At 34.1% G+C, this 10,911-nt stretch overlaps 1 protein-coding gene across 1 annotated transcript; it reads left to right on the top strand.

Moving 5' to 3' along the window:
- The first annotated feature begins 1,359 nt into the window (after nt 1-1,359).
- LOC104112716 (transcriptional corepressor SEUSS-like) lies at nt 1,360-9,031 on the top strand. The gene is made up of 11 exons (XM_070175247.1): nt 1,360-1,515; nt 1,914-1,945; nt 3,665-4,232; nt 4,328-4,447; nt 4,769-4,817; nt 5,498-5,712; nt 5,821-5,889; nt 6,669-6,763; nt 6,988-7,081; nt 7,847-7,916; nt 8,053-9,031. The coding sequence occupies exons 3-11, from the start codon at nt 3,690-3,692 to the stop codon at nt 8,850-8,852; spliced, it is 2,055 nt and encodes a 684-aa protein (XP_070031348.1). The 5' UTR covers nt 1,360-1,515; nt 1,914-1,945; nt 3,665-3,689; the 3' UTR covers nt 8,853-9,031.
- Nucleotides 9,032-10,911: the final 1,880 nt, after the last annotated feature.

Here is a 10,911-nt window from a genome sequence, read left to right as displayed (position 1 = left end):
GGCTCTCTAGAATCGCGATGTGAACTGCGTGCCCTGGTCAGAGATGATAGATACTGGCACGCCATGAAACATAACAATCTCGCGAATGTAAACCTAAGCTAGCTGCTCCGAAGAGTAAGTAGTAACCACAAGGGAAAATAGGGCGCAATTACACAAAATGATCAATCGGGTCATTACAATTATAAAACTATTAATAAATGTGAATGTCTACTACTCCCATTATTTTTACCCATGATGTAAATAACCTCCCACTACTCCCACTACTCATCACTGTTACAGTTGTAACCCCCACACCTCCATAGCCTCTCCCCATGATCCCAATTATTAATGCCATGTTTAAGACAACCCTTTTGTAACCTTCTATGTAATAGTATAAATAGAGTCATGAAATGTGATGTGAGATACACTTGAACACTTAAAATAAAAAAGTTATCTCTTCTTCTCTTATTTTATTACTCATCTTCTTGTTTTATATTGTTACTTTGAACTATATTTCTTAACATATAGCAACATTTTTTTATTTTTTTTATTTTTTAAGGAAAATAAGAGCTACAAAACAACATAAAGTTACAAATGGGAGCATTTGAATACATACAACATTTGTCAATTTAAAATCAGTTTCATTATCCACAGAAGAAAAATAAAAAATTATGAGTCGGTAAGTGTAATATCTCAAATTACAAGAAAAGTAAGTGTTACAAAGACAAATCTAGATGGAGGTTTTCAAAATTATCTCTGAAAATATGTGACTATAAATATAATATATAACTTCAGGTTAAAGATATTAAATACTCCGAATGAGAAGTTTATATATTCTTATATTGTACTTTGATATTGTATTTGACTATACATTAATTAGGTATATCTGGCAGAGAGGTTTAAAAAAATATTTGACTATATATTTCATGTTCAAAGTCAAAATCAAATATAGATAATTTGTTAACGACAATAGTCTTATAATACCATAAAGTATAACACAACAAAAATAACTAGAATTAGCTGCGAACTTCGTCGCTAATTTATCGCTAAATCGCTCATAGCTAACATAATTTTTGATAGTCGCTAATAAGATTAGACTTGTCGGTCGTTAACTCTTGTTTTTTTAGTAGTGTAATAGAGAGTATATATAAAACATATTCAATAGTCGATGGCTAAATTTGAACATTTTCTCATATAGATAATTCGAGTTAAAATTATTAAATACATCTATATTGTGAATTATGATAATAAATCCACCACAGTTTATAAATGCTAACCGAAACCAGTAAAGCAAACTTTTCACTAATTTGGCATTACTCTCTATAAGTCAAAATTATGAGTGTGAAACGTAACGCTCAAATGGATGCTTCACTTAGTCCACGTTGCAAAATACTACGTACAAAAAGAGAACAACACACAGCAAACTTCTTTTTAAAGCATTTCACTGCTCCTTTTTCTTTATTCCTAGTAATGATCGAAGGAAGAAAGAGTTGTTGTTACATGCAAATCCATTAGCGAGTTTTATTTAATTTCCTGGTAAAGTTTTCTTTCTGTTTATTTTGAATGTTCGTGAAATTTTTTTTAGTTTGTGCTTTGTTTAAGTTTAATGCATGATTTTGCTGCTTCTTGAAATTTTTGCAACAGTTGAGGTGGTGAATTCTGTGTTTATACACATTCGTTTTAAAAAAATTGATTAAATCTGGTTGAAATTCTTTTATGTGTTGTTTAATAGCTCGTTTAAAAGAGGAGGGTTGTGGTAAGACAGCCAGCGTAAAACTAGCCAATTTATATCATAGTGTACCCCAACTTAAGTTTGGGATTGTGGTGTAGTAGTAATTAGTTGTTAATAGCTCGTTCAGGAAAAAAGAAAAATAAATCAGTTTCTGTTTTGTTTTAGTAAGATGAATGATTTTGGTGTTACTTGAATTCTGCAGCATTTGAAGGTGGTGAACTCTGCATTTTAAAGGTACATTGTTTTCTTTTCATATTTTCTAATTAATCTTTGTGATGAAATCTGGAGCTTTTGAAACTTAGCACTTGTTTTTTTTTTTTTTTAAATTTATTTATTGTTAATGGTATAGAGAGTTGAAAATGAGAGTTTATTCCATGTTATCCTTATTAAATCTATATTAGTCAAGTCGCTGATTAGCGGACCGTGAAATCTTGTTTGGAGAGGGAAGGTCGGGGTTTTGAATGCTCAGCTCTAACCCTGTTATTAAACTCAATCGTAATGATGTTTATCACTAGTGCTCTCAGTTCGATAACTTTTTGGTAGGAAGACGCGAGTCTGAATTAGTCGGCCCAGTGGGCTTCAGATACCCTAAGGCAGAAAAGGAAAAAAAAGTTGTGGAGTTTTGTCCTTTTATTCCTTTCTTTTGTCTTTTGATTTTTATTTTTACCTTGTTTTAACAATCTAGTGATAGTTAGTGAACTACTGCACTCACCTAGCATTTATGGGATTAAAATCCACGTTTGAAGATTAACGGGGCTACATCTAGTTCGATTCAATGTAAGTTTGATTTTTTGTTTGCTAAAACGTTGGGAGTTAATTATGATTATGATGAATCCTTGTTTGGCAAAATACATGCCTATATTTAATATAGGCATGTATAGTTGTCGAACAAACTTAATCTAGAATTAATTCTAGATTTTTGGTCATTATAGATCGACATTCATCTTTAAAAATAGACTTTGAACTTTTGGCAAAGTAGGATTACCGAACTAGATTAAGTTTGTTCGCTCTAAATCCAAGTGTAGATTTCCCAAATTTGGCATATAAGCTAAGTGTAAGGTGTTTATATCAATGTTGACTTCTTATTTCATGGCGTTGATGCCTAAACTTCGTTTGATAGTGGTAAGTAATCTTAAAAAATTAAATGGAATTAATGAAATTTTGCTAACTCGCTAACTTTGTGATGATACCATCTAAATTCCATAGTTTGATATTCATACATTTTAGACCGCCAACTTCTTTATTAATGTTATTTCAGATGAGTAGATCATTAGTTCATTGAAAAAGGTTTTGGTGTTAATGCTAGTACATTGCTTAATTCATTAGACTTACATGAAAAATAATTCTTATGACAATTCGCATTTCATTTGAAGAAGATCGAGGGGAGAGTTTAACTAAGATACATTCTCTCAAAAAGGAGAGTGGAAAAATCTGCTAGGTCTAGATTTGTGAATAAGTCACTGAAGCGTTAAAAACTTTTAGGTGGAAGAGTAGAATAAATTGTTTCATGTTTACGAAGCAAGAGTTTAGCTAAATACTAAAATCAATGAGTATACATGTTAATTTTGGGTTTGGGCTAAGCCAGCTTAAAAATACTTATAACATGACATGATATTCTCTGTCTTGGGCCAAGCTCGCAGGGGTTTTCCCAAAAGGCCTCACGCCACCTTATAAGTAGCTTCTTTTTCTTATTAACGTCTAGTGTGGGACTTTGTTCCGCACACCTAGAGTAAGCTTTATTTGCTTTAGGACACTATCTTATGCAAAAAAATGTACATCATTTCATCAACTAGAAGTTCTCATATCAATCCAACAAGTTACACTTTACTCACCTGAACTTTAAAATAGAGGTTAGAAGTTGCTTGTCGATTAATATTCATCTAATCATACCATTTATGGTTAAATTATTATTCTTAAATGATTGACTAAATGATGTTTGTCTGATTCATGAAGTTTGTGGTAATTGGAAGGAATCAAAATGAGCTCTGATAACAGCAAACTTGCTCCTTCCACCCCGTTGTTCGACGAGCAGAAACTGGTAGCTCGGCAGCAGCATGAGCCAAAGTCACGGCGCAGATCGCAGAAATTCCAACAGATTCAGGACAGCTCAATGAGTGCAAAACCATTTCATGAGGAGAATCCAAAATTATTGGAGGACTTGGATAAGGTGACGAGCAAGTCTCGTCCAAGTACGAGTGTGCTTCAGTCACCAAAGCAACAAAAAACTACGGTCATAATAAAACGTGAATGTTCAGTTCCACCGATGATTCCAGAACATTCTTTGAGGAAGGACAAACAGCCGCTCATCCAAGACGCATTTCCGCCTACTTTTCCTCAAATGAACTTAGCATCTCAGCCTCCAAAAGCATTGATGTGGCTTTTACAGCAGCAAATGCAACTAGAGAGGACAGCTCATGAGAAACGTTCAGAAATTGTCGCTGATGGAAGATCAGTATATAAGCCAGGAATGTGTGCTCAACGTTTGAAACAATACATGTACCTTCAGAATCAAAGACCAAGAGTAAGATATTCCAAGTAAAAGAAACATGAGTTCTTTTTATATAGACTGTTGTTTTGCTAATTCATTATATGATCTTATGGTACCTGAAAATGCAGGACAATGATATCGAGTTTTGGAGGAATTTAGTTGCAGAATTTTTTGCTCCCAATGCCAAGATAAGAACGTGCTTTTCATTGAATAAAAATAGGCAACGGATAAGTTGTCTTTTCCCTCAGGTTTGTAGCCTAATCTTCTAGTCAATTTTTTGGGGCCTGGATTCCGCCTACGCCTAGTGGCAAACACTGTGATTCAATCATTATCAAGTTTTCTTCCATAGGAGTATTTTGTCCTTGTGAGAAATTGTTGTCCCTTTATTTAACCATCTGGTATTTGGAATATTCAAAAATGACTAAAGAGTTTTTACACCGACATATGTGATCTCAAGATTTGACATCATTTTCTATATGGTTTATAAAGTATTTAAGTATCCTATCTAGCATGAATATCGTCTTTGGAATGCTGGTTTTCCTTTCAGATTCTAATTAGATTAACTGCAGGAGGCATGGTACTGTGAGATCTGCAAAGTGAGGCCTACTGCTGGTTTTGGTATGTACTCTTTATTAAATTGGTGATGGTTGGATAATTTTGAGTCCTACAAGTTGTTAGCTAACATAGGCTCCTTTTGGTTTCTTACTATGGTAGATCTGTATTTACTTTTATAATAAATATTTAAGAAGGCAGCAGAAGGGAAGCCTTGGAGCAACGATAAAGTTGTCTCCGTGACCAATAGGCCACGGGTTCGAGCCGTGTAAGCAACTACTAACTCTTGCATTAGAGTAGGCTGTCTACGTTACATCCCTTGCGATACGGCCCTTCCCCGAATCTTGCGTGAATTCAGGCTGCCTTGTACACCGGGCTGCCTTATTTAAGGTGGCAGCACTAGTTATGGAAGTTTTGACTTGGGAGTTTATATCATAGTATTAACTATTAAGTAGTGAGAATTGTCATAAAGTAGATGGAAAATGCTATATATACAAGGCAGGGGCGGACATAGCCTTTCGGTTGTGGATTCATCCGAATCCAGTAGGTTTGGTCCAAGCCCTGTATTTGTCTTAAGAAATCTAGCGAACTATATATAAAAATTATTCATTTAGAACTTATTAGCTTAAAAGGACTAGAATTCCGAACCCACAAGCTTCAAATCCTAGCTACGCTGGGTCAAGATGATTACGTTGAAAATTTGCTGCTCACTGTCTGAAATACTGATTTGTTTTTGTGAATTTTAGAGCTCAGTGCAGAAGTTCAACCTAGGGTATGCAAAATTAAGTATGATACAGGTATACTGGACGAGCTTCTTTATGTTGATATTCCTGAAGAGTATTATACGCCGTCTGGTCACATTGTTTTGAACTACACAAAAGTAATAGAAGAAAGTGTATATGAGGCAGCACGAGTGGTCCGTGAAGGCCGGCTCAAGATTGTGTTTTCTTCAGATCTAAAGGTTAAATGTTGATAAGATATAGTCCTTAGTTTATCTTTTGTAAAGTACTTGAACTTGTTCCAAAATGATTGATGAAAGAACATCCTTTCTTCTGTTTTACTGTGATAGGTTTGTATCTGGGAATTCTGCTGTTCATCTCACGAGGTGCTTATTAATCGAAGATCAGTTACTCCCCAGGTACATAACACTACACCAGCTTTTCCTTCGTAGGAGCTAGTGATCTTGACTACTTTCTAAGCTTAAACTTCTTGCAACTCATCGCCTCTAATTGCTGGCGCTAGCAACATATACAAAACATACACATTGATTATGTATATAGTAACTATATTATATGTATATTTATACTCAATATACAAAACATATACATTTACTGGCTATTATTTTGGAGGGCTGCCCAGTAAGATAATTATCCCTTCTTTTTTAAATATCTTATTGGAATAATTTGATTTTAATTAGTCTTAGGTACTTGAGTGCTTAACGAGTCTTACATAGCATTACGCCAGTTTTTCCTTCGTATGAGCTCGTGATCTTGACTACTTTCTAACCTTAAACTTCATGCAACTCATCACCTCGAAGTTGATGGTTACGACTGATGGTTATAAGGAAGATTCTTTAAAGGACTTTTATCCTTTTTGGCTCGTCGGCCAAATTAATTTACATGAACTAGCCAACATATACACTGATTTTGTATATAGTACGTATACTATATATATACAAAACATATATATTTACCGGCTTTTATTTTGGAGGCAGCCCAGTGAGGTAATTGTCCCTTCTTTTTTAAAAATCTCTTATCGGAATAAGATTTTTAACTAGTTCTAAATACTTGAATGCTTGAACGTTTGATATATATGGTATTAGATCATCATTCTTGTTGTTGTCCTTATTAAGGTTGCTTTTTTGTGAGTTTGAAAAGAACAGACTTCATTGAAAATTGTAAAACATAATTTATCCAGGTTCATCAACTCAGGGAAGCAATCCAGAAATACCAAGCTTTTGTTAAGAGTTGCTCAGGGATTGCTTCAGAAGAATTTAAAAGAAACTCCAACAAGTAAGTTGTCTATCCAACTGTTTCATGTTCACATTTAGGTGATAAACCCCACGTATCTTTTCTTTTATACTTGTCTTTGATGACATTATTCGGACACCGGTCCTGTATAATATTTCATATTTGTGGTGATCGTTATATGCATTTAGGTTATTCTTCACACTTTAGTGAAACCATGTTGTTCTAGTTTTGACCCTTTGTGAACTGTATCTGTCGGACGGCTGCAGGTTTACTTTATCAATAAGACAATTAGCAAGAGTTTTGGACAAGTCTTTGATCAATGACCTTGGTTATAACAAGCGCTATGTCCGTTGCCTCCAGGTATTAGGCATTTATGCAGTCTAATCATCCTGTCATTGGATTATGTGCATATCAGAATGCTATGTGGAATTGAAATTTTGGATTAAAAAAAAGGCGACGAGGATTTTATATTAAAATTCTCAATAGAAAAGACTTGTTTATTGTGATTCAATAATAAAAGCAGGCACGATAGTTTCATCTCTGCTGTCATTTCAATTACTTGAGATTGCAGATGCAAAATGTAACAGTTCGTTAACAAGATGTTTAAGGGAATTCTATTGTTTTAAAGTACTGACATTCAATTGAAAAAATCTCTGCTGTAAGCTGATAGTTGTTTTAACATGTAAACTAACATTATGACACGGTAGCCCGGTGCACAAAGCATCCCGCGGTCATGCGTCCGGGAAGGGCCGGACTCTAAGGGGGTGTGGTATAGACAGCCTACAAACCCGTGACCTATAGGTCACACGGAGACAACTTGACCGTTGCTTCAAGGCTCCCTTTCGATGAACTTTAAGAAAGGGAAAACGAAAAAGATCTCAAGATTCTATTGACACGTTAAAAGAATTTCGAGAAGAAACCACAAGTGAGAAATAGGAAAGGTCTCATTAAATTAGAGAAGGGGCTTTTTTAACCTTTTGCCTGGCTACCGTTTGTGTTTGTCTTTGACATGCTTGGGGGACTCACTCTTTTGTGAATGTTTGTTATCAATAGGTTAGACATCCTAATCTGTGAACTTCTTGACCGTGCCGAATTACATATTTACTCTTTTTTGATGAGTTGTAGACAGCAGAAATAGTCAACAGCATGAAAGATCTAATGGACTACAGCAAGAAATATGGGATCGGACCTGCAGGTAATGAAATAACTTAACCTTATTGTGCCAAGGCACTCTTTGCATATCATGTTTTAAATTTTAGAAGGAGAGGTAAAATGAATATAAACTCATTTGTTGAGAGATAATTGCAACTAACTCTTTTATAATTTTTCAGAAGCTATGGCCAGGTTATATCGTCAATCTCTTGCATCATGTGTGACACATAATAATTCAGGTGTAAAAGAAGAACCTCAACAACATCCAGTGCAAGAGCAATCATACTTATATGACGACGCAAAAGATGAGGACTCTTCTGTAATAAGTTATACTCCTTTGTCATCTAATGAAGAAACAGAAAGTTCGAGTTTATCCCATCGTGCTACATCGCCAACTGCCTCTACTGCTACATCCAAAAGGCCGGTTCACTTAGTAGACATTGTCGAACCTAAAAGAAAGAAACAAATGACAAACTCAGGGGAGACATCTCTTCTGCTTGGTTCGACTGAGCCTGTGATGAATCAGCCAATCACCACAACTCCTCCTTTTTCTTCCATTAGGTCATTTCTAGTTCAACCATCTTCTACTGATAGAGTCGTCATCTCAAATGCTGCGTCAGCTGATAGAGTGAAGGTTAAAGAAGATGTTGTCACTTCTCAAAACATAGCTGCTGCTGCTGCTGAAGATGCGATTGATGATAACGACGTTCTGAAACAGAAGGAGAAGAAGGCTGATGATAAAGGTAAGTACTGCTATGGCTTTGAAACTGATGGAATGGTTGAGAAAAGCTATTACATGGATCAGTTAGAATCAGACAACTTGAATGGTGTAAGTCTTTTCTCTGGAATTCACATTGGATCTCATTTGAACGGCACGTTAATGGTGAATGATACTCATAGCAACAACCAGCAATCCAATGACAAATTGCTTTATTGGAACGGAGAAATGGACCCTATCGATGATATTCAGTTCGACTGAAATATTATTTCAAGATAACATTGTTTTTCTGATCAGTAGCAGTTGCATGTTTAGATACTTTAATCAAGCAAGTTTCCTTTTTTCCTATAAATTTTACTGGTTTTGTGTTAAAAGGAGATCTTTTTTCTTCCCTTGTTTCTATACTATAACTGCTTGTGCTTGAAACAGACTGCAAATAGGAACTTTTACCAAGCACTAGTTTCATCTGTTCTTTTAATATATATATATATATATATATAAATATGTGAGTGTGTGAGATGTCATGGTTATCTTTGTACCAAGCACTAAGAAGTTGGTTTTTATATAGTTCTATTTACAATATATAATGATCTGACAACTGTTAGTTTTTTTTATAAGATGAAGTAACAAGGAGTTTGAAAGTATAATTGAAAATTTTCATTAATCCTAGATTTAAATAGCAAAGAGGTTGAAAGTATGATTGAGAAATTTCAATTGGAATTTGGAAATTTTATTAACCATACGAGGTCCTTCCTAAAACATCTGAACAACCCAAAATACCTAACATAAAGTAAAATTCAAATGAAGTGGTAAATTCTTCTTAAAACTAAAATATCTATAGTGTATACGATGCTGAATGAGTCAATCCTATTTTTTTATTAAAAAAAATTCCAACTTAGATTGGAATTTATTGTGAAGATTTTATTAGGGTTGAGTGACCTATAGAATGGTAAAAGATCACAAATAAAGTATTAGGATTTTGAGTTATCGAGAAAAGGTTCCCGTCTTCAATAATATGAGACTTGTTGATCATGATATATGGTGAGACTTATTTCTTTTTTACACTTTTAAGCATTCTTCAAATATATAACCGGCCCTTTAAAGTTGTCGTGAATTTTTATTTTAACACTTTTATTAGGGGTTGTTCCAATTATACACCCCAGGATATATCCGAATGTGCCTAGTAAACACCTGCTCTCTAACCAATAAAACAAATAAAAAATATGAACTTCACGCGCAGTGACATGGCAAAATCATCCAAAGAATGTAATTTTAATGTAAACATTTGTCCAAGTAACATGATTGCGCAAAAATCTTTCCATTAGTCAAAAGAAAGAACTTAAAACCGGGGGTGTTCGTAGCCGGTTACGGTACGGTATTTAGATATTTCGATTCGGTATTTGGTTTCATAAAATGCTATATTAATACTGTACCTAATTAAATTCGGTATGGTTCGATTTTTCTGCTTTCGGTTTCGGTTTATTCGGTTCGGTAACTTCGGTTTATTCGGTTTGAATACTAACTGGTGCATAGAGTCATAGACGGTAATATTCTTAATTAAAGTACTCAAAAGTACAAAACTAAAAACGTTTGTTGACAAAAATTTTGTCCAAAACCAGCATATACCAACATATAGAGAGAAAACTTAGAGAAATATCTTGTTGCTTGTTTAGAGTTAATTGATGAACTTAGAGAATAAATGAAAGTAAAATTTTAGATTTTTTATACTTATGTTATAATTAATAAAATATGTATTGTGTAATATAATATATATTTCGGTACGGTATCAATATTTCGATATTTCATTTTAAAATACTTAATACCATACCTAATACCAATTTTAAAAAAAACTTAAACCAAATATCATACCGAATACTAAAATATCGAATACCGAATACCAAAATTTTCGATTTCGATACGGTAATTTAGTATTTACCAAATTATGTACAACCTTAAAACTCTTGAATTCTCATTATCTTAAATATTTTAAGTTAAAGAGTTTTAAACAATGAAGTGGTTTAAATGAAACGTTTTTCACGAAACATTCGAGGTATAAAACTGTCTCATTCAAATCACTTGTCTAAAACTTTTTTGTGGGTCACTGCTGCAAAACCTATTTGTTCTTCGACATAATAAACATTCATAATTTTACTTCTGCTAGATACACATCAACTGGATGTGGAATTTTGAGCACTGCTGTAGTCTGTAGAAGTCATGCTTCAGCTTTGCCAAAGGTACAGTACGTTTGTTGTGTGATTATAACTAAACTCAGTTGTGCTTTCTTCCCACCTGCAAGAATGCGTTGAATCTGAAACCCTCT

The sequence above is a fragment of the Nicotiana tomentosiformis genome, chromosome 5 (genome assembly GCF_000390325.3).
Source record: "Nicotiana tomentosiformis chromosome 5, ASM39032v3, whole genome shotgun sequence".
In the NCBI taxonomy this organism is placed as follows: domain Eukaryota; kingdom Viridiplantae; phylum Streptophyta; class Magnoliopsida; order Solanales; family Solanaceae; genus Nicotiana; species Nicotiana tomentosiformis.
The sequence above is the reverse complement of the archived record's forward strand: the minus strand, read 5'-3'. Positions and strand labels throughout refer to the sequence as shown.